The 23,973-nt window shown below is 46.6% G+C and overlaps 1 protein-coding gene across 1 annotated transcript in view; it reads right to left on the bottom strand.

Moving 5' to 3' along the window:
• The window catches only part of LOC136620213 (ficolin-2-like), a 43,176-nt gene extending 19,591 nt beyond the window's left edge, over positions 1 to 23,585 (bottom strand). Inside the window, exons 1-3 of the mRNA XM_066594919.1 lie at positions 23,463 to 23,585; positions 13,340 to 13,517; positions 2,111 to 2,155 (exon numbers count right to left, since the gene is read on the bottom strand). Of these exons, the coding sequence (XP_066451016.1) occupies positions 2,111 to 2,155; positions 13,340 to 13,517; positions 23,463 to 23,585 (346 nt within the window). The remainder of the gene's footprint in view (positions 1 to 2,110; positions 2,156 to 13,339; positions 13,518 to 23,462) is intronic.
• Positions 23,586 to 23,973: the final 388 nt, after the last annotated feature.

Here is a 23,973-nt window from a genome sequence, read left to right as displayed (position 1 = left end):
ATAGATAGGAGGGTCAGGAGAGATGTGTTTTGAAATGAACACAAATTTTTCTCAAATTATTATGCAGAATTCAGTTTTTTTAACACATAATGAAATGCATATAATTTCAGACATAAATCTATTATTCCTGCATGCAAAGATAATTTTGTAAAATAAAACACACCCTGAAACAAAAGGTTTATATTTCCAGATCAAGTTGCATATTGATATATGAGCCCTTCGTTGATATGACTTAAACAACTCTCTTATCCATTGAACTTGTAAGTACATATAGTTTATGCTTATATTTCATTAGAGGATACTAGTAATGCCTCTTTTTGCTGCTGTTTTGAGGTATACTGACTTCCACATTCATATATCTTTCTTTCAAAGATGTTCCACAGCTTCTCAATAGGATTGCTTCTTCTTCTATGTCCATAGCCTGGGGAAGGAAATGGCAAATCACCCCGCAAAAACAGTCTGCCAAGAAAACCTGAGGAGTCAGTCATGACTTTGTGCTTGCACCAGGGGACTTTACTTATGTCCATAGACCATTTAAAGTCTATAAAGCCCAGGTGGAGTCGCAGGCCAGTGCATGTAAAAGCCCATTTACACTGAAAGATGATTGCTCAAAAATCGTTCAAACGACAGTTTGAGTGACAGTTTTGAGCGATTATCTTTGCATAACTCTTAAGTAGCTAATTAGCTAACAGTACTTAAAGAGTTAAATGCTGTGGGAGCGGAACAGCGCTGACCGCTTAGAGAACAGCAGCTGTTTTGTATATGCAAATTGCTGCTTTGTTCTCTGAACTATTGCTGAGAGTTCTGAGTGGGATACCAGCTGAAAGAATACTATCAGCTGGCGTTCTGCGGAGAACTCAGCGTGCTATCTAGCTAAAAATCAGCAATGAACGACTCATGCACGAAAAATGCATGATAGCCGAGCATTTACACACAATGATTATCGCTCAAACATGGCTTTTGAGCAAATTTTGAGCGATAATTGTTGTGTCTAAATGGGCCTCAAGTGTCTTTGTGGATGTACATAAACAGTTAACATTAGGGGTTTTTCTGGACAATAAACCTTATTAACATTTAAAAAAAACTACAGTGTGCCCAACCTCACATTACCCCCAGATACGGACTCCCTACTCCAATCCAACTTCCCCTTTAAATGGTTGACTGGGACATTGGGCTACTTGGACATTAATTTAACAAGCTCCTACACCTTGCTATTCATGCAAAATTATATGCCACTCCTCTGTAAACTCAGACTACTTCTGGAAAACTGGGACCAATGGGACTACTTCTGAAAAACTGGGACCGATGGATTGGAAGAGTGAATTCCCTAAAAATGACATTTCTGCCTGAACTACTGTACGTTTTCAGAGCTCTTTCAGTAATATACCTAGGCACATTTTGAAGACACTTTAGCAGATGACCCTCCACTTTATTTGGAATAACTCTATTCCTAGGGTGTCACGCTCTACTTTGTACAGACATAGACTGCAGGTGGGATTGGGAGCCCCAAATATATTGAAATACCACCAAGCTGCCCAGGTGGCCCAACTAGCCCCCCTTCATTCCTCCCTTCATTCCTCCCTACCCCATCCCAATACCTGCCTACCTCCCTCCTTTATCCCTTTTGCAAGTTGGCCCTGACCTGGCCACTGAGGTTCTTAAATCGTTTCAATGACAAAGGCAACAATGAAACGTGGAGAAGAATCTGAGTATAACGGATTAGAATTATACTACTACCACTAAAAGGTCCATTCACACGAGCAGATAATCGCTCAAAGATTGCTCAAAGGACATTTGAGCAATAGCTTTGAGCGATTATTTTGCATAAAAAATAATTGGTATTCAAGTAGCTACTCAGCGACTTAAATACCAATTATGTATGTAAATGAAGCCTTCACTGAATGCAGCTAATAGCCCAAGGCTATTAGCTGCATTCAGTGAAGGCTTCATTTACATACATAATTCAGATCCTGATCACCAAAAAGTGCACCACGTCCGACCTGCATGAGGGAGTGCAGTTTTAGTTTGTGGATATGCATAACTCAGCAGTACAATATCCATCATATAGTTTTTCATTTACTACAGAAAACCTTGTTTTCTGAATACAAACCTGGCAGCCCTGGAGGCCCGACCTTCCCGGGGTCTCCTATAGATCCTGAAACAAGAGCAGCAATTTAGCCATCATCTCAATAATAATCTCACATACAGGGTAGCGAAATTAAACTTCTCAAACTCAGAGGCCACTCCAAATGAGATGAAATTCGGACAGCGACCACTTCACATGATGCGATCGCCATTTATTAAAATTTTTTAAGGTAAAAAGTCACTGATAGATGATGCTGTAGCGGGCCAGGTCTACGGTGACAGACCTGCATCGGTGTCACATCTGAAGGACAGCATTCGTCAGCATTAGAGATGAGCGAACGTACTCGGTAAGGTCGATTTCGCACGCAATCGAGCACCGCGATTTTCGAGTACTTCACTACTTGGGTGAAAAGATTCGGGGGGCGCCATGGGTGAGCAGGGGGTTGCAGAGGGGAGTGGGGGGGAGAGGGAGAGCGCTGCTACCCCCCGCTCCACCACGCCACGCCCCGCCCCCCGGCGACCCCCGAATCTTTTCACCCGAGTAGTGAGGTACTCGAAAATCGCGGTGCTCGATTGCGAAATCAGCCTTACCGAGTACGTTCGCTCGTCTCTAGTCAGCATATCGAAGAGATTAATGCTGACTCACTACGTTCAGCGGTGGGCAACAAGGTTTTCTAAATGGCATTGTTGAAAATGACCCGTAGAATAAAGTTATCATGTCATTTATGTTGCAGTTTGTGCGCCGTAGAAACAAGACGCACTGAAAGATGGCTAAGGTCGCTTTTTTTTTTTCATTTTACTTCATTTAGAATTTTTAAAAAGTTTTTCAGTACATTATATGGTACATTAAATAGTACCACTAAAAATACAACTCGTCTCGCAAAAGAAACCCTCATACAGCTACATCAATGGATAAATAAAGAAGTTCCGAATTTTTAAATAGGGGAGAAAAAAAGGAAAACGGAAAAAAAAGGCCGTGTCATTAAGGGGTTAATAGCTGAGCAGGCAATGCATTAGCATATTATATGACCTGCTGGAAATAGTGCCAGTATTCTAAGGATGACAACTGCAGGGTAGAGATGAGTGAGCACACTCGTCCGAGCTTGATGCTCGTTCGAGCATTAGGGTACTTGAGATGCTCGTTACTCGAGACGAGCACCACGCGGTACTCAAGTCAATTGCATTTCCTTCCCCACATGCTTAGCACCATTTTCTAGCCGATAGACATACGGGGAAGGCATTACCACTTCCTGCTGTGACGTGCCAGCTCTATCCCACCACACAGCAGTGAGTGGCTGGCGAGATCAGGTGACCGCCGAGTACTTAAAGTGGTCCCGCCCGCGGCTCGCCTCCGACACACGCTGGCAGAGGTTAGGGAAAGTGCTGCTGCTCATTCAGGGATAGTGTTAGCGTAGGTCCTGTCTTCAAGAGCCCCAACGGTCCTTCTTAGGGCTACATCTGACCGTGTGCATTACTGTTGTGGCTGGCTGGGAGCAGTAGTGCACCATTTTTTTTTTCATCTCAGGTTGTGCAGGCCATTTCATCTATAGCGTTCTCAGTCTGCAGTGTATTATACAGAGTTTAGGGAAAGAGCTGCTGCTGATATAGGGAAAGTGTTAGAGTAGGATCCTGTCTTCAAAAACCCCAAAGATTCTTCGTTGGGCTACATCTGACCGTGTGCATTATACTTGTGGCTGGCTGGGAGTTGTAGTGCATCCATTTTTGTATTACGCATCTAGGCCTGTTCCCAGCCTTTCAGTAATAGTTTTCTCAGGCTGCAGTGCCGTACAACCAGCTCTCACCGTGAAACTGCACTCTAATATTTCCTAGCCTGCTGCGAACTACTTCATTTATACCGTTCTGTGTCTGCAATGCATAACACAGAGTGTGGGGGCACAGCCACTTCTATAGGGAAAATTATATACACTATACAGTCCGTATCCTCCGTGCAAAAACCCCAAAGCTCCTTTGTTAGGCTACATCTGACCGTGTGCATTATACTTTTGGCTTGTCTGGAGTTGTGCTGCATCCATTTTTGTATTACACATCTAGGCCTGTTACCAGCCTTTCAGTAATAGTTTTCTCAGGCTGCAGTGCCGTGTGACCAGCTCTCACCATGAAACTGCACTCAAATATTTCCTAGCCTGCTGCAAATTACTTCATTTATACTGTTCTGTGTCTGCAGTGCATTAGACAGAGGTCTCACTGCTAAACAGTACTGTAATATCACCTGGGCCACTGCAAAGTATTTAAGCTCTACTGCTGTGCATAGCGTCTCACAATACCCTTTCCTTGGTGGCGTTGAGATCGCCGCAGTTACCAGCACTATCCACTGGCTTTAGAGTCTTCTCCGACTCCACACAGCCTCTCTTATTTACAAGTCTCTGCGAGCGGTAAATTACCCCAGGTATCAGCGCAGGACAGCGAGTTAATTTTTTTCAAGTCACAGCATAGAGCCTCCGCTATCTATAAGTCTCCGTGTGCGGTGAATTAAGCCACAGTTGTCAGTGCTGTACAGTGGGGTAATTTATTTGGGCCCAGCTCTATTCTTAATCCGCCATGATGAGGAGTAGGGGTAAGGGTCGGGGACGTGGACGCGAACGTCCAAGTAAGGGTGTGGGCACAGGCCAAGTTCCTGGTCGTGGTGAATCACAGCCGGCTGCTGCGGGATTAGGAGAGAGGCAAGTTTCTCAGGTCCCCAGCTTCATATCACAATTTACAGGCCTGCGTGGTAGACCTTTATTGCAAACAGAGCAGTGTGAGCAGGTTCTGTCGTGGATGGCAGAAAATGCGTCCAGCAATGTATCAACCGTAAGTGGGAAAAAATGGTTCCTCTCTCACCTGAGGAGTTTGTCATGACCGATGCCCCACCTTTGGAAAGTTCCCAGAGTCCGGGTGAGGAGGCTGGGGACTTCCAGGAACTGTCTCAAGAGCTTTTTGTGGGTGAGGATGATGATGAGACACAGTTGTCGGTCAATGAGGTAGTAGTAAGGGCAGTAAGTCCGGGGGAGGAGCGCACAGAGTATTCGGAGGAAGAGCAGCTGGACGATGAGGTGACTGACCCCACTTGGTTTGCTAAGCCTACTGAGGACAGGGCTTCAGAGGGGGAGGCAAGTGCAGCATTAGGACAGGTTGGAAGAGGTAGTGGAGTGGCCAGTGGTAGAGGCAGGGCCAGAGCGAAGAATCCCCCAACTGTTTCCCAAAGCACCCCCTTGCGGCAAGCCTCCGTGCAGAGGGCTAGGTGTTCAAAAGTGTGGATGTTTTTTAGTGAGAGCGCGGACGACTGACGAACAGTGGTGTGCAACCTGTGTCATACCAAGATCAGCCGGGAAGCCACCACTACCAGCCTCACCACCACCAGCATGCTCAGGCATGTGATGGCCAAGCACCCCATATGGTGGGATGAAGGCCATTTACCGCCTCCAGGTCACACCACTTCCTCTTTCCCTGTGCCCCAACCTGCCACACGGATCCAGTCCCCCTCCCAGGACACAGGCACGAGAGCCTCCCGGCCTGCACCCACACCCTCACCTCCACCGGCCTCCACTCCATCCAGCAATGTCCCTCAGCACAGCGTTCAGCTGTCGCTAACACAAGTGTTGGAGCGAAAGCACAAATACGCTGCCACCCACCCGCACGCACAAGCTTTAAATGTGCACATGTGCCAAATTAATCAGCCTGGAGATGCTGCCATACAGGCTTGTGGAAACGGAGGCTTTCAAAAACATGATGGTGGCGGCGGTCCCGCGCTACTCGGTCCCCAGTCGCCACTATTTTTCCCGGTGTGCCGTCCCAGCCTTACACCAGCAAGTCTCCCGCAACATAAATCGTGCCCTCACCAACGCGGTTACTGGGAAGGTCCACTTAACCACGGACACGTGGACAAGTCCTGTCGGACAGGGCCACTATATCTCCCTGATGGCACATTGGGTAAATTTGGTGGAGGCTGGGACCAAGTCAGAGACTGGGACCGCTCACGTCCTACCCACACCCAGAATAGCGGGTCCTACCTCGGTGCTGGTATCTGTGGCGTTTTATGCCACCTCCTCCAAACCCTCCCCCTCCTCCTCCTCTGCCACCTCTAACTCTCAATTAAGAAGTGTGAGCACGTCGCCAGCAGTTGGTAGCACATGGCACGGCAGCACAGCAGTGGGCAAGCGTCAGCAAGCCATGTTGAAACTAATCGGCTTAGGTGACAAGAGGCACACGGCCCCCGAGCTGTTGCAGGGTCTGACTGAGCAGACCGACCTCTGGCTTTCGCCGCTGAGCCTCCAACCGGGCATGGTCGTGTGTGACAACGGCTGTAACCTGGTGGCGGCTCTGCAGCTCAGCAGCCTCACACACATGCCATGCCTGGCCTATGTCTTCAATCTGGTGGTTCAGCGGTTTCTGAAAAACTACCCCCACTTGTCTGACCGGTTCGGCAAGGTGCGCCGCGTCTGCGCACATTTCCGCAAGTCCACCACGGACGCTGCCACCCTGAGGACCCTGCAACATCGGTTTCAGCTGCCAGAGCACCGACTGCTGTGCGACGTGCCCACAAGCTGGAATTCTATGCTGCACATGTTGGCCAGGCTATACGAGCAGCATAGAGCAATAGTAGAATACCATCTGCAACATGGGCGGTGTAGTGGTAGTCAGCCTCCGCAATTCTTTACTGAGGAGTGGGCATGGATGTCAGATATCCCGCTGCTTTGCCTGCTGAGAAGTTCGCTGCAAAGCATAAAGGCTGACGCTTTGCGGTTGGAACAGGAGACAGGGGATGCCAGTATGTCGCTTGATAGCCAGACCACCCTGATGTCTATATCTCAGTGCGTTTTGGAGGAGGAGGGGGAGGAGCAGGAGGAAGAGGAGGAAGAGACAGCTGGGCACACTGCAGAGGGTACCAATGCTGCTTGCCTGTCATCTGTTCAGCGTGTATGGGCTGTAGAAGAGGAGAAGGAAAAGGATCCTGAAAGTCATCTTCCTAGTGAGGACAGCAATGTGTTGCGTACTGGTACCCTGGCACACATGGCTGACTTCATGTTAGACTGCCTTTCTCGTGACCCTCACGTTAGACGCATTCTGGCCAACACAGATTACTGGGTGTACACCTTTCTCGACCCACGGTATAAGGAGAACCTTTCCACTCTCATTCCCGAAGAGGAAAGGGGTACGAGAGTGATGCAATACCACAGGGCCCTGGTGGAAAAAGTAATGCTAAACTTCCCATCTGACAGCGCTAGTGGCAGAAGAGGCAGTTCAGAGGGCCAAATAGCAGGGGAGGCACGGGGATTAGGCCGCATGTCCAGCGCAGGCAGGGGAACACTCTCCAAGGCCTTTGCCAGCTTTATGGCTCCCCAGCAAGACTGTGTCACCACCCCCCAGTCAAGGCTGAGTCGGAGGGAGCACTGTAAAAAGATGGTGAGGGAGTACGTAGCCAATTATACCACCGTCCTCTGTGATGCCTCTGCTCCATACAACTATTGGGTGTCAAAACTGGACACATGGCACGAACTTGCGCTGTACGCCCTGCAGGTGCTGGCCTGCCCTGCCGCTAGCGTATTGTCAGAGAGGGTGTTTATTGCAGCTGGGGGAATCATCACGGATAAGCGTACCCGCCTGTCAACTGCCAGTGCCGACATGCTTACACTCATAAAGATGAACAAAGGCTGGACTTCCCCAGACTTCTCTTCTTCACCGGCGGCGAGCAGCGGAACCTAAAGATTCTTTTCGCTGCAACCGGAGAAAAAAGCATTCTCTGTCACCGGAAAAAAAGGGGGAATTAGCTTTGTCAATTACTCTCGGATAGTATTAGTCCTCCTACTACTACTTCTACTCCTAAAACAGCATGTCATCACGCTGAACTGCCAACTTTTCTGCGGCCCAAAAGGCTCTGCTTATAATTTATTTTACAATTTTTCAAAGTTTCAAAAGTATTGTATTGATACTTTAACAGAAACCAATTTTTTTCAGAGGCCTGCCTCCAGGCTCTGTTACAAATCAAGCAACAGCGAGCTGTATCTTTAGAAAATGTTTATGGGTTTCACCTGCCCTCGCGGTTGAGCAATTTTTCAGGGGTACACTTGTACTCTTGGTACACAACTTTTTCTGGCCCTCGCCTATACTGTTATCTAACTAATTTTTCCGGCCTTCACCTACACTCCTGGTACACCAATATTTGGGGTTCGCCTTTACTCTTGCTACAGAAAAATTTAAGGGGTCTGCCTATACTTTTACTACAGAAATGTTACAGGGGTCTGCTTATACTTCTGCTACAGAAATGTTACAGGGGTCTGCCTATACTTTTACTACAGAAATGTCAATGGCATAAATACACTGACTGACTAGGGCAGAAATGTGGGCCGAGGTCCTTGGCGGGGTGAAACTCTGCCATGTTTGGGCACTCTGATTTCTTCCTGTGTAATACCATCTTTTTGCACTGACAGCATAGGCGAGCCCAAGGAACTCAAAGACTTCCCCTTGCGGTGTTGAGCTATCTGACACCTACACAGAATGAATAGTGTGTGGACACATGGATTTCCCATTGCTATGTAACTCGCGGCACCTTGGGTCACACAAGATGGAGGCTGGAACCGAGCCCGATCCAGAGCCCGCTCACGTACTTCCCACACAGACTATTGCGGGTCCTACCTCAGTCATGGTTTCTTGGCCTTGTTATGCCACCTCATCCTCTTGCTTGGGGTCTGAGGATCAGCGCTGGGCAACATGTATTTTCTCTCGTGTTACCACAGTTATCTGAGACACTGGTTTGGGCCACACAAAAGGAGCGTTGCTGCATTAATGATACGTTCACAGCTGCACTAGCATCCGAGTCCGCTTTATGCCCACGATTACTGAGGGTTTGAGCCGAGGTTGAGGTCTTTGGCAGGGTAAAACTGCCTTGTTTGGGCGCTCTGATTTATTTATGTGTAATACTTTCCTTCGGTTCCATGGGCTCATCTATGCTGTGGGTGCAGAAAGACTTCCCATTGTGTTATTTTACCTGTCTGGCACAAACACACTGATTGACTAGGGCAGAAATGTGGGCCGAGGCCGAGGCTCTTAGCAAGTTGAAACTGTCAGAACCAGCAACTCTCGGGGCCACCGTGCCCACACCACCGGTCCTGCCACCCGGGTTACAGGAGTGCGGCGTAGGGGAGCCCCGGTTTTAGTGATCTCCCCGGGCCGCTGTAAAACTGGTCGCCGCCGGGTTGCTAGGGAGGCAGCAGGTGCTTCTCTATTTCCTTGACTACTTAGCATGCCTCCCTGGCAACTGTCTCTTCAGCAAGGCTGGGGGCGTGTCCCCAGCACCTCCTTGATGGGCCCTGCTGCTGTCAGGCTCCCCGCCCCAATCAGCTGCTGGGGCGGGAGCTCTGACAGCAGTTAAAAGTGTGTGTTTTCCTTCCATCCCTTGCCAGTGTTAGTTTGGTTCTCCAGCTGCACCCGCGTTTATTTTGACTGCTCTTCTGACCCCAGCTTTTCTGACTCTGCTATTGGACTTTGACTACGTTTTTGCCTTCCCCTCTGTACTGCGTACCCTCCTGTTGCCGACCCGGATTGTCTGACCATTCTACCGTTTGTTTGTCTTCAGTGTCTGTTTGTCTTCCCGTGTCCCGCTTCCCTAGTGAGGGTAGGGACCGCCGCCCAGTTGGCGCACTGGGGGTTAGCCCAGGGGGGAAAGTAGGCAGGGACAGGGGTTGCGGGATTTCTCAGGGACCCCCATATCCCGGACACTGTCCTGACAGTAACACTGGCCGAAGGAAGGTCAGACCCTTGTATCCGCCCGGCAACTTTGAACCCCTCGATGGAGGCCGTGGCGGCTTTAGCAAACCAGGTCCAGTTCCTTACGAACCTTGTCCAGGACCTAACCGCCCGCTTGCAGCTACAGGAACAAGTGGCTGCTGCAGGTCCCATGCAGCCTCCTTCTGCTCCAGGAGTGATGTCAGAACCTCGAGCCACGCTTCCGGATTGCTTCTCCGGAGAAAGAGGTCAGTTTTTTGCATTTAGAGAGAGCTGCAAGCTCTACTTTGATCTCCGACCCCACTCCTCTGGTACTGAGTACCAGAAAGTGGGAATTGTAATTACCCGCCTGAGGGGAGAGCCCCAAAATTGGGCCTTCTCGTTACCAGCTGGCTCTCCCGCCAGACTAGCCCTTGATGCTTTTTTTTCCGCCTTGGGTCAAATTTATGACGAACCCGACCGGGCCAGCTACGCAGTCTCCAAGCTTCTGGCCCTGCGCCAGGGTTGCAAGATGGCGGAGGACTACTGTTCCCAATTTCGCCAACATTGTATGGAATCCGGGTGGAATGATGCCGCCCTAAAAGACTTATTTTTGGCCGGTCTGTCTGAGGGTCTTAAGGACCTACTTGTGGCCCACCCGGAGCCAAGAACCCTGGAGCAAGCCATGTCGCTGGCTATTCGGGCCGACCGACGTTTGAGGGCCAGACACGCCGCTCGGACCACTCCACTCCCCATGCCCACTTCTTCTACGGACCCGACTGTTTCACCTCCCACCACCGAGCCCATGGAGCTGGGGGCCATGAATCCCAAGCAACGACGGGAATATCACCTGAAGAAGAATCTCTGCTTCTACTGCGGGGAGCCGGGTCACTGCATTGCCACCTGCGCCAAGAAGCCACGGCAGGAAAACTTCCGCTCCTAGGCAGTTGTCGGGAGGACTGTCTAGGAGCCAAGGTACTCCCGGTGTTGTCCAAAATGTTATTGCCCTGCACCCTGGAATTCCATTCTTTCCACCGTACTGGGCAAGCCTTCGTTGATTCTGGGGCTGCTGCAAATTTCGTTAATTTTAATTTCGTTGCTCAACTGTCCGGGGTTTTGTTACGCTTAGAAACTCCGATTTTTGTTTCAGGAGTGGACTCCACATCATTGCAGGCAGGGGTAGTTAATCTGGTTACCCCTGAGGTAAGGTTTACTATAGGAGCCCTAAATGTTGAAACCTGCACATTTCTGATGATGAGAGATTTGTCTGTGGACGTCGTCCTAGGTCTCCCCGGGCTCCGGGAGCACAATCCGGTAGTAAATTGGGACACGTTGGAACTGGTAGAGCGGGGTCCCCGCTGTGCCAACCACCTATGTCCGGTGGAGGTGGGTATCTCCACCTGTGAGGGGGTTCCCCTACCAGATTACCTCTCCGAGTTCTCGGACGTGTTCTCCAAGCAATTATCTGAAGCCCTGCCCCCTCATAGAGAATGGGACTGTAAAATCGATTTGATTCCTGGGGCCAAACTTCCCAAGGGCCACATTTATAATGTTATGGTTCCAGAGAGAGAATCCATGAGGGACTATATCCAGGACACCTTGGCCAAGGGGCACATACGGCCCTCAAAATCCCCGGTGGGTGCCGGGTTTTTCTTCGTCGAGAAAAAAGATGGGGGTCTCCGGCCCTGCATAGATTATAGAGAGCTAAATAAGATCACAGTCAGAAACCAGTATGCTCTTCCACTCATTCCTGACCTCCTCAACCAGGTCGCTGGTGCCCAATGGTTTTCTAAACTTGACCTCAGGGGAGCGTACAACCTCATTCGCATTCGGGAGGGGAATGAGTGGAAAACCGTCTTCAATACGCCTCTCGGCCATTTGGAATACCTAGTAATGCCTTTTGGATTGTGTAACGCCCCCGCCATTTTTCAGGGGTACATGAATTCGTTGTTTCAGGATATCATGGGGGTGTTCGTGGTTGTATATCTAGACGACATTCTGATTTTTTCCTCCGACTTGCCAAGTCACCGTACTCATGTTCAGACTGTGTTAGCTTGACTCCAATGTAACAAGCTGTTTGCTAAGCTCGAGAAATGCGTTTTCGGGGTACAAAAGATATCATTCTTAGGGTATATCATCACGCCATGCGACTTCCAGATGGATCCTGGGAAGGTGAAAGCCATCACGGAGTGGGCCCGGCCAGGTACCTTGAAAGCTCTTCAACGCTTCCTCGGCTTCGCCAATTACTATCGCAAGTTCATTAAAGACTTCTCCGTGGTGGCTAAACCTCTAACGGACCTCACCAGAAAGGGAGCAGATGTGAGTACCTGGTCTTCTGATGCCCTTAGGGCCTTCGATACCCTAAAGGCGGCGTTCTCTTCAGCGCCCGTCTTAGTACAGCCGGATCTGTCCTGCCCGTTTGTTGTGGAGGTAGATGCCTTAGAGTTTGGTGTGGGAGCAGTACTGTCCCAAGGTCCCTCCACACTCACTAACCTTAGACCGTGTGCCTATTTTTCTAGAAAATTCTCTTCCACTGAACGGAACTACGACATAGGCAACCGGGAATTGCTGGCTATTAAATGGGCTTTCGAGGAGTGGAGGCATTTTTTGGAGGGAGCTCGTCACCAGATCACGGTACTCACAGACCATAAAAACCTCACCTATTTAGATTCCGCTAAGAGGTTAAATGCTCGGCAAGCCAGCTGGGCCTTGTTTTTCTCTCGGTTCAATTTTGTTGTTACCTATAGACCCGGCTCAAAGAATGTCAAGGCAGATGCCCTGTCTAGGAGTTTTGGTTCCCCGGAACCTTCCGAGTCTGAGCCTGAGAGTATTCTCTCCCCTGGAGTGGTCCTCGCTGCTGTCTCCTCCGACCTTTCACCTCTCATACACGCCGCTCAACAATCCGCACCTGAAGCCCTTCCGGAAGGCAAATTTTTTGTTCCGTTGTCACTGAGATTGAAAGTGTTAGAGGAGACACATGCTTCAGTCCTAGCTGGTCACCCCGGTATCAGGGATACTCTAGAGTTAGTATCCAGAGTCTATTGGTGGCCGCACATGGCCAGGGATGTACAGTTATTTGTGTCCACGTGCCGGGTTTGCGCAAGGGGGAAGAATCTCAGGAGACGTCCTGAGGGTCCTCTTCTTCCCTTGCCCATTCCGTCCAGGCCATGGTCCCATTTGTCCATGGATTTTATTACTGATCTGCCATCCTCGCTGGGGAATACGGTCATTTGGGTCATAGTTGACCGTTTCTCTAAAATGTCTCATTTCGTTCCGCTTTGCAAGTTGCCTAACGCCAAACTTCTGTCTGAAATGTTTATCAAGGAGATTGTTCGGTTACATGGGATCTCCGAGGATATTGTGTCAGATAGAGGGATACAGTTCGTCGCTCGCTTCTGGCGAGCTTTCCGTAAAAATTTTAATGTTAATTTGTCTTTTTCCTCCGCCTTCCATCCCGAGAGTAACGGACAAACAGAACGGATGAATCAAGAACTTATCCAGTACCTGCGACTTTTTGTCTCTGATAACCAGTTTCAGTGGGCCAACTACTTACCTCTCACCGAATTTGCTATTAACAACCATGTTAACTCGTCGTCCCAATTGTCACCCTTTTTTGTAACTATGGGTTCCATCCCCGGTTCTCGCTTTCTACTCCTTTTGTCTCGAACAATCCAGCCGCTGACATATCCTCTGAGGAACTGTGCACAGTTTGGGCCCAGGTTCGTAAGAACCTTCAGGGTTCCCAAGAGAAATTGCGTAAATACTCTAAGAAAAGATGTACTATCTCGGCACCTTTTGTGGTCGGGGAGCAAGTTTTATTGTCATCCAAGAATCTGAGACTTAAGGTTCCCTCCCTGAAACTTGCTCCTCGGTTCATTGGCCCATTTACTGTTTCGCAGCTTATCAACCCGGTGTCGTATAAGTTGTCACTTCCTGACTCCTGGAAGGTCCACAAGGTTTTTCATAAAAGCTTGCTTAAAAAGTACGTGACTCCAGTTCTACCCACCCAGAACCCGCCCCCTCCTTCTCTGGTACAGGGGGAACTGGAGTATGAAGTAGAAAGGCTTGTTGATGTCCGACGGGTTAGAGGTGTTTTGCAGTACCTGGTCCACTGGAAAAGGTTTGGCCCTGAGGATAGGACGTGGGTCCCTGCCAGGGATGTTCATGCGCCATGCCTAGTCTGTTCGTTCCACGGGGTTTTCCCGCTCAAGCCCGCTCCTGGCCATGGGGGTCCGGTGTCCCCCCCCGTAGAAGGGGGGGGTACTGTCAGAACCAGCAACTCTCGGGGCCGCCATGCCCACACCACTGGTCCTGCCACCCGGGTTACAGGAGTGCGGCGTAGGGGAGCCCCGGTTTTAGTGATCTCCCCGGGCCGCTGTAAAACTGGTCGCCGCCGGGTTGCTAGGGAGGCAGCAGGTGCTTCTCTATTTCCTTGACTACCTAGCAAGCCTCCCTGGCAACTGTCTGTTCAGCAAGGCTGGGGGCGTGTCCCCAGCACCTCCTTGATTGGCCCTGCTGCTCTCAGGCTCCCTGCCCCAATCAGCTGCTGGGGCGGGAGCTCTGACAGCAGTTAAAAGTGTGTGTTTTCCTTCCAGTCTTTGCCAGTGTTAGTTTGGTTCTCCAGGTGCACCCGCGTTTATTTTGACTGCTCTTCTGACCCCGGCTTTTCTGACTCTGCTATTGGACTTTGACTACGTTTTTGCCTTCCCCTCTGTACTGCGTACCCTGCTGTTGCCGACCCGGATTGTCTGACCATTCTACCGTTTGTTTGTCTTCAGTGTCTGTTTGTCTTCCCGTGTCCCGCTTCCCTAGTGAGGGTAGGGACCGCCGCCCAGTTGGCGCACTGGGGGTTAGCCCAGGGGGGCAAGTAGGCAGGGACAGGGGTTGCGGGATTTCTCAGGGACCCCCATATCCCGGACACTGTCCTGACAGAAACTCTTCCATGTTTGGGCACTCTGATTTCCTCATGTGTAATACCATGCTTGAGTTCCTTGGGCTCACCTATGCTGTGAGTGCACAAAGACTTCCCATTGCATTGTTTTACCTGTCTGGCACAAATACACTGACTGACTAGGGCAGAAATGTGGGCCAAGGCCCTTAGCAGGGTGAAACTATGCCATGTTTGGGCACTCTGATTTCCTCATGTGTAATACTATGCTTGAGTTCCTTGGGCTTGCCTATGCTGTGAGTGCACAAAGACTTCCCATGGGACCTGGGAGCCTCAGATGCAGCCATGCATGCTGCCCCTGCCCTTCCCTATCCGTTTCTGTGGTGTTTCCATGACTTTCTGATGTTTTCTTTTGTGTGACAAGTCATGACCTATGCGGAACATCGGTCCCATACGAAAATGCTCGAGTCGCCCATTGACTTCAATGGGGTTCGTTACTCGAAACGAGCTCTCGAGCATTACGAAAAGTTCGACTCGAGCAGCCAGGCATGTTGGTGCTCGCTCATCTCTAGTAAAAACGCATACGCCTCTGTGAACAAGCCTTGAAATAGGCAGGAAATGAACAGGTATCTTCCTTGTCCTTTTCCAGGTCAAGCCCCCCTCATGCTTTGGAGATGATAAAACGAAGGAAAATTATAGAGAAATTTGGTAGCCTTTAAGAATAATGATGTCTTTAGGACACTGTGACTTTAGTTCATGGTGACTTTTCCTCTAGATTGGTGGTCAAGCTCAATGTGACTGAGGTTTGGAGCTATAATTATTATAAAATTCTGAGAAGTCTGAGGAATTTCATATTTGTGGATTATTATGTTGCAAGCATGGTGAAAGTAAGTGTGGGAGTGGGTGTTGCTGGGCAAGTGACAATAGATAGCAGATGGTGTTATAATAGGCCGAGTTTGTGAATCTCTAAAAAGGATACATGAGAATCTCACATTTATGCCAAGGTTTTGTCAAGTCTTTGGTTTAATACTTTCTTTGTGATATATGCTATATCTAAAACAATTTAGAGTATAAATGTGCACAGGGGGAGGACCATTTAGATCGCTCCCTTATTGAAACCAGAATTTGTCATCTGATTTCTTTACGAAAAGGTGCGGCTGACACCATACACAACAACTTATCTACCTGACTGGGATACTTCTCTAACAGAGGTGTCATTACACATCACTACCGTGTTTACCCCATAATAAGATCTACCCCGATATAAGCCCTACCCTGATTTTCGGAAGGGGGTTGAAATATAAGCTCTCCCCCAACAATAAGCTACACTACATAAAGAAAAATGCCTTGCAGGTGCCGTTGCTGTCCTTCTCGCTGTTCTTTTGGCATACAGTGTACATGGGGACAGAAATCACTATATACAGTGTACATGGGGACACACATCACTATACAATGTACAGGGGGCCACGCATCACTATATACAGTATATATAGGGGGCCACACATCACTATATATAGTGTATAGGGGGCACACATCACTATATACAGTGTACAGGAGGACACACATCACTCTACACAGTGTACAGCAGGAAACACATCACTATATACACTGTACAGAGAGACACACAATAGTGTAATACAGTGTACAGGGAGACACACATCACCATATACCAGTGGTGACGAACCTATGGCACGCGTGCCAGAGGCGCACGCGGAGCCCTCCCTGCTGGCACACGTGCCAGTGGCTGCTCACCTCGGTAGTGAATATTGTAGGAATCCACTATTTCTGCTTAGACCACTGTGGGGATCACTATTACTGCTGAGGCCACTGTGGGGACCACTATTACTGCTGAGGCCAATATGGGGGTCACTATTACTGCTGAGGCCACTATGTGGGTTACTATTACTGCTGAGGCCACTGTGGGGGTCACTATTACTGCTGAGGCCACTGTGGGGGTCACTGTTACTGCTGAGGCCACTGTGGGGGTCACTGTTACTGCTGAGGCCACTGTGGGTGTTACTATTACTACTGAGGCCACTGTGGGGGTCACTATTTCTGCTGAGAAGAGTGTGGGGGTCACTATTACTGCTAAGGCCACTGTAGGGTTCACTATTACTGCTAGGGTATGTTTACATGTGGTGGAAATGCTGAAATGTCTGTGGGAAATTCTGCAGCATTTCCGCATCCAAAACAGTCACATCGGGAAGTGAGAATTAGATTACGTATGTAAAATTTGGACGCCAATTCTTTTGCACTTAGAATTGAATAATCGAGTTGGGACCCATTAACTTTTCCTATTTATGACATAATCAATACTCGTGCCAAATTTCATGTTTCTATGACATCGGGAAGTGAGAGAATTGGATTACGTACGTAAAATGTGGACGCTAATTCTTTTGCGCTTAGAATTGAATAATCGAGTTGGGACCCATTAACTTTTCCTATTTATGACAATCAATGCTCGTGAAAAAAAATTCAAATTTCTAGGACATCGGGAAGTGAGAGAATTAGATTACGTACATAAAATTTGGACGCTAATTCTTTTATGCTTAGAATTGAATAATTGAGTTGGGAACTATTAACTTTTCCTATTTATGACATAATCAATGTTTGTGCCAAATTTCAAGTTTCTATGACATCAGGAAGTGAGAGAATTAGATTCCGTACGTAAAATTTGGATGCTAATTCTTTTGCGCTTAGAATTGAATAATCAAGTTGGGACCCATTAGCTTTTCCTATTTATGACAAGATCAATGCCCGTGCCGAATTTCATGTTTCTATGACATCGGGAAGTGAGAGAATTAGATTACGTACGTAAAATTTGAATGCTAATTCTTTTGCGCTAAAATTGAATAATCGAGTTGGGACCCATTAGCTTCTCCTATCTATGACATAATCAATGCTCGTGCCAAATTTCATGTTTCTATGACATCGGGAAGTTGGAGAATTCGTGGCGAGTTAGTCAGTGAGTCAGTCAGTGAGTCAGTCAGTGAGGGCTTTCATCTTTATATATATAGATAATTCAATGAGAGTCACAGTGTTTGGTCCAATTGGAGCTCCTCTCCCCTCCACCTTGTCCCCATCTTTTATACCTAAAATTCCCTATGAGCCAGCCAATAGCAAGACACGTCTCACGTCAGCGGCTTACTGCATTAATGAGTTGTGGCTCAGCAACGCTATTTGCTTAGCGCACTTGCTGTGCAACAAGCTATGCTATTCTATAACTACAAATTTGCGGAAACACAGTAGTTCTGTTTCCATATCTCCTATTCACTTCCATGAGATTTACAGAAACTGGACAGAACAGCCAACTCAGTTATTTTATTCCGATGGCTGTGGCATACTGATGAGTATTATCATTTTAGTCATTATTGGCTTAAATCGGAATACGCCTTTTTAGTTTTCTAATAGTAACTGTTAATTAGAAAACTGGAAGACAACTGTTATGGCCATCATTGTAGCCATCACAAAGAATGTCTCTGTGCTCTCTTAGGACTCATATGTCGCCACTTTTTTTTCTTTTATAACCCACCAACCAAGCAAGGTAAAAAAGTAAGTCAGGTGTGGGTTCAACCACTGGGAGTCCTACCCAAAAGTATACAAAAGGTGTGGAAAGTCTAAAGTAACACATTTTGGGGTATCTATACTCCTTTTTCAAGCTTGCCAGGTATTCTGACATTCTCTCCTTTTATAATCTGCAAGTCCACATGGATCCATTCCCTTCATGACGTACACAACATCCATAGATGCTATCTGCCAGCAGTCACGCTTAGTAACATGCACACCTTAGACACCTTTAAGGTGTCTGGTGTTAAATCCTGCAGCTCTTCCCACAAGGGGACTTGATTGTTCTAAGTTCCTCTGATTTAAATTTGGGTGCATCTTCTGGGTGTAGCGGTCATTCTAGTTATCTGGTCTGACCACGCACAGCGAGTGAATTCCTTTCATCCGTTTTTTGCATCTTCACCATTTGGTCTGTCCAAGTGCTGTTCTTATACTGGTATATACTTGAATGAGGCTGTTGGCTAGTTCCAAATTCCCCCATGGAAGTGAACTGCAAATTTTCCTCTTTTTACACTCGGAGACACAATGAACCAGAAGCAAGCTGAAAGCATTTCTTTTTCTTTTAAAAAAAACATTGAATTCAAGGGGGAAAAGGGGAAACGTGTATTTCTGTTTTTGTTTTTTGTTTTTTCATTTTTCTGCTTCAAAAATGGAGCACAGAGACAAAAAGCCCTAACGCAGATGTGAATGAACTCTTGCATCTTTGGGTAGCTGGTTCCACATAGTCTTGTACAAGCAACATATGGCTGGTTAGTAATGGTATAAGTACAAGTCTCAGGATATCCTACCCCTCTAGTTCTCTGACTCTGCATGTATGATCTTCTACAACAACACACAACACAAAATAGGGTGTGATTCTTTCTGGAAGGAAACATTGTGGAACCTGCAGTTAGTGTTTTTGACATTAGATGGCGATGTGGTCTTCACAATCAGTAAGTGCTCATCTTGAATTCCTGGAAATGGAGTGATTATGTTTTTTTTTTACTAGGCAAAAACAGCACCGAATGTAAACTACAAATATTCAGATAAACAACCTTTTTTCTGCTAGAGCACCAGTTTTCTGATTTAAGTGGCTGCAGAGGTATAACTAGGTTTTACCATTTGGAGCAAAGATTCGGTTTAGCAATCTCAAACAGACATCTGAGAGTGTGACCCAACAGTGTAGCATCTGGACACCGCGCTGCAGCAGACAAATGTGGTGAACCAGAGGTGTAACTAGAAGCTCCTGAGCACTAATGCAAAATTTATAACTTGGTCCCCTACCTACCATGTGTTTATAGTACTGGCATTCTCCTTTGTATTAGAGGGGCCTCATAAGACTCCAGGTCCCGGTAGTGACTGCTACCTCTGCACTCCCTGTAGCTACACCCCTGTGCTAAACAGCATGATGGTCAGGAAGAGCACATAGACAGTGTAAGGAGACATATAAGGCCATGCATGCTCTTCTGGGAAATGTTGTATGCAAATAGGAGATGGCACAAGTCCAGGAATATGGTTTTCAGACGGCCATCCTTGTGTAGGGTATGATGGAGTTTCTTTGCAGTTTTCCTTAGTACCTATAGCTGTAGATTGTAGGTCACTACTAGAGGCACACAATCATTTCCTTCCTTCTCTGTGTATTGGAATAGTTGATTTCTGGGTATCCTGGTGGCTCTGGTGATTTGGTCATCAATTGAGTTAGGATGGTTGCCCTGATTTAAAAATGTCCTTTTAGGATGGTATAGATGTTCCTGTCTGTCTGTTGGGTTGGAGCAGATCAGATTGTATCTGATGGCTTGGCTGTAGACAATGAACTTTTTGATGAGTTTAGCGTTGAAACTGTACCATCTGAGGTATGTGGGCCGATCAATAGATTTCCGGTGTAGGGATGTCTGCATTAAGTTGTTTGAAATCTTATGGTGGTGTCCAAAAAGTTGATTTCAGTGTATGAATAGCTTAATGTTAGATTTATGGTGGGGTGGAATGCATTGAATCTTTCATCGCATTTAGTTCTTGTTCGGTATTGGTCCAGATGATTATGATATCATCAATGTAGCAGAAATAGGCCAATGGCTTGATGGAGCAGAAGGTTAGTCACTCTCCATTTTTGCCATAAAAAGGGTGGCATATTGTGGTTCCATTTTACTGCCCATGGCAGTTTCAGTAAGTTGCAGGAATATCTCTTTGCCAAAGGAGAAATAATTGTGTGCTAGGCTGAATCTTGTAACACAGATTCAGAGGCAACCCCCATTGGCCTCAAAGTGAACCTGGCAGGCGGTCAGTCCATCTTCATGTGGGATGTTGAAATCTAAGGCTAAAGACCAAACCAGACTCTACGGATGGGTGTCTTTTCCTTCCGGAGAAGACCCTTGTTTGTCTTATATTCTTAGTCATCTTGTCAATGGTGATTGAAAGGACTAACATTTGCTTTTAGGGAAATCATCTTGCAATAGGTGGTGCTGTGGAGGTACTTTCCCATTCTCTTTTTGAATAGTCCTAAATGTAAATAGCAAAGTGACTACTTTACTTATTAACCCCTTCCCTCGATATGACGTAAGGGTACGTCATGGCAGTGGGGTACTTCCCGCAACTGGACGTACCCTTACGTCATGTGGATAGCACAAGATCATAAGAGATCTCGTGCTATGTGGCAGTGGGAGCCGGCTGTCACTGATAGCCGGGCTCCTGCTGATCGGAGATGCGCCGCTCACTGTTAACCCCTTCCCTATCACAATCTATGTTGATCGCGGCTTGGGAAGGGTTCACAGAGGGAGCGCGCACACTCTGTGACGTCATTGGGCTCTCGGGATGTAATCGCAGAGAGCCTGGCTGGTTGGCATGGTAACAGGACACCACCTTCAGGCGTCCTGTATTAGCATTGCCTATGATCGCTGTAATAAGCGATAAGGCATTGCAGGAGAGAAGTCCTGCAATACCTTATCATAGCGATCAAAGCTGGTATGGTGCAAGTCCACCAGAGGGATGCAAATTGTGTAAAAAAAAAAGATCAATATAATGTACAAAAAATAAAAATGTAAAGAAAAAAAAAACCTTTTGGGAGCTTTTTCTCATATTAGCATAAAATAATATTGTATATAATGTCATGTCCATAATGACGTGCACAATAAGTTGCACATGCTTTTTATCCTGCACGGCAAAAAGCGTTTAAAAAAATGCTAAAAAACTAAAGCATTTTGCCTCCCAAAAAACGTAATAAAAGTGATCAAAAAAGCTGGATGTACCCCAAAAGGGTAGTAATAAAAACTACAGCTCGTCTTGCAAAAAATAAGCCCTCACAGAGCTCTGTTAATGGAAAAATAAAGAAAGTTTAGGACTTTGAATGCAGCGATTTAGAAAAAAGATTTCCAAGAAAAGGGTTTTTATTGCAGAAAAGTGGAAAACCCTACAAAAATGATTAGAATTTTGGTATCCTGGTAATTGTACTGGCCCGCAGAAAAAAATGTATCGTGTCATTTATGCTGCATAATTAACGCTTAAAAAAAAAATCTATGGCAGAATTGATGCGTTTTCTCTCCCTGTGATCAAAAAAATAAAAAATAAAAGTTGTACAATATAGTCTATGTACCCAAAAATCACACCAATAAAAACTACAGTTCGCCATGCAAAAAACAAGCCCTTATTCGGCCGTGGCGACAGAAAAATAAAAAAGTTATGGTTTTTGAAAAATGGAGATGAAAACCCACCAAAACTCATTGCGTCCTTAAGCCCAAAATAGGTCATATCTAGAGATGAGCGAACGTACTCGGATAGGCACTACTCGTCCGAGTAATGTGCCTTATCCGAGTACCTCCCCGCTCGTGCTGAAAGGTTCGGGTGCCGGCATGGAGCGGGGAGCTGCAGGGGAGAGCGGGGAGGAACGGAGGGGAGATCTTTCTCTCCTTCTCTCCCGCCCGCTCTGCCCCGCTCCCCGCTGCGACTCACCTGTCAGCAGCGGCAGCTCCCGAACCTTGCTGCACGAGCGGGGAGGTACTCGGATAAGGCACATTACTCGGACGAGTAGTGCCTATCCGAGTACGTTCGCTCATCTCTAGTCATATCCTTAAGGGGTTAAAAAACGTTATTCATGGTTTTAAGTCATTCATTCAATAAATTTTATTTAAAAACCTTTTTATTGTCTATTATTTTTATATATATATATATATATATATATATATATATATATATATATATATATATATATAGATAGATAGAATTATTCGTTACAGCTTTGCAGCCATTTTATTAATTGTTCCAATGCATCTTTAAAAATAAATGGAACCAACTTTACAGTCATGTTCCCTTCCGTTTGGCTCTACTTGTTGCTAAGGCACATTGCAGGCTATGCATTGCATAGCAAGAATGTTTGCGGAGGGAATGGAAAACGTATTATTGAAACAATATTTACACTAAATATCATTTTATTGGACCAGAAGTCTCCCAACAAAATTATCTTTTACAGACAGTACATACATGACCTAATTTTTATTTGGGAAGGGTCGGAGAATGATTTAAACAGTTTTATCAGCTATTTAAATACGAACGACTATAACTTGTCTGTCTTTGGTGGGAGCTCCCCCATTTCCGTAGAATTACTTGATCTACTTTTGGATCATGAAAATGGGAGTGTCTTTACCAAAAATTATTTTAAACCCGTGGATGGAAATAGTTTTTTTTTTTTAGATTTCAGGCCTTCACATTATAGGAAGTCCATAAGGTCATCAAACATATTAGACACAATTTCTCTAAGAAGGTGATTTTAATGCTCAGAGCTTGATTTTAAAAGAAGGATTTAAACAAATGTTTTACCCCTGTGCTCTGGTGAATATGGTCTTTTTGAAAGCCAAAGAGACCCCTTAGAAGTAGTGAAATTCATGCTAATAAGCCTACCAATGCTAATAACAAATATCACTCTTGTACAATCTTTTCAGCAATATACCACCCAACCCATAAATTAGCTTTAGAAGAGTACTCACTTTGAAGACCTCCTTAGCCCCTAGCAACCTAAGAATTACTAAACCACATTCGGTACATGAACAACATTTATTTCCTTAGCTGATAGTGTATTTCCAACATGGCAAAAAGAATCATAAGTGCTGCAGCAGTATTTGCCGCAAAAAAACAAAATTTCATGAGTTGTGTGACCAAGGAAACTTTCCCGAACAGGTCTTTTATTAAGGGCTTAGTCACATGGGCGCATCAGCACCCGTACACAGGCACCTATGCACCCGTGTGACTGAGCTCTTACTGCAGGAAGAAGACGACCGTACTTCCAGACGGATGACTCCTTGCAGCGCTGTAGAAAGAACACATGACGGTCAATGAAGATGGTCACATGTTCCTTCTCCCGGCGCTGCAGAGAGTTGTCCATCTTGAAATGCGTCCGTCTCCTACCTGCAGTAACACGGGCGCCGATACGCCCGTGTGACTAAGATCAAACTGTTTATCAAGGTTTGTCATTTATTTAAAGGAATGTCCCTGCAATCTCCAATATATCGGACGTACTACCCAGACCTTGATATACCCAATACTATTAATGGTTTTTTGAAACATAGGGTCTCTAGACATGTGTCTACAGTTCATAATAATGATTTTGAGGTATTCTCCATTACGATTCTTAAACAGGTTTCTTCCCTTACAGTTAACAGATTCGAAACTCTAAGAAAAAGGGAGATGTTCTGGATTTTCAAGCTCAATACATTAATAAGAATGGGCCGTAATGAAAGTTTAAAGTATTTTTAGGTTTTAACATCTTAACA

This window comes from Eleutherodactylus coqui, chromosome 3 (genome assembly GCF_035609145.1).
Source record: "Eleutherodactylus coqui strain aEleCoq1 chromosome 3, aEleCoq1.hap1, whole genome shotgun sequence".
NCBI lineage: Eukaryota > Metazoa > Chordata > Amphibia > Anura > Eleutherodactylidae > Eleutherodactylus > Eleutherodactylus coqui.
This window is presented reverse-complemented; position numbering and strand designations above follow the sequence as displayed.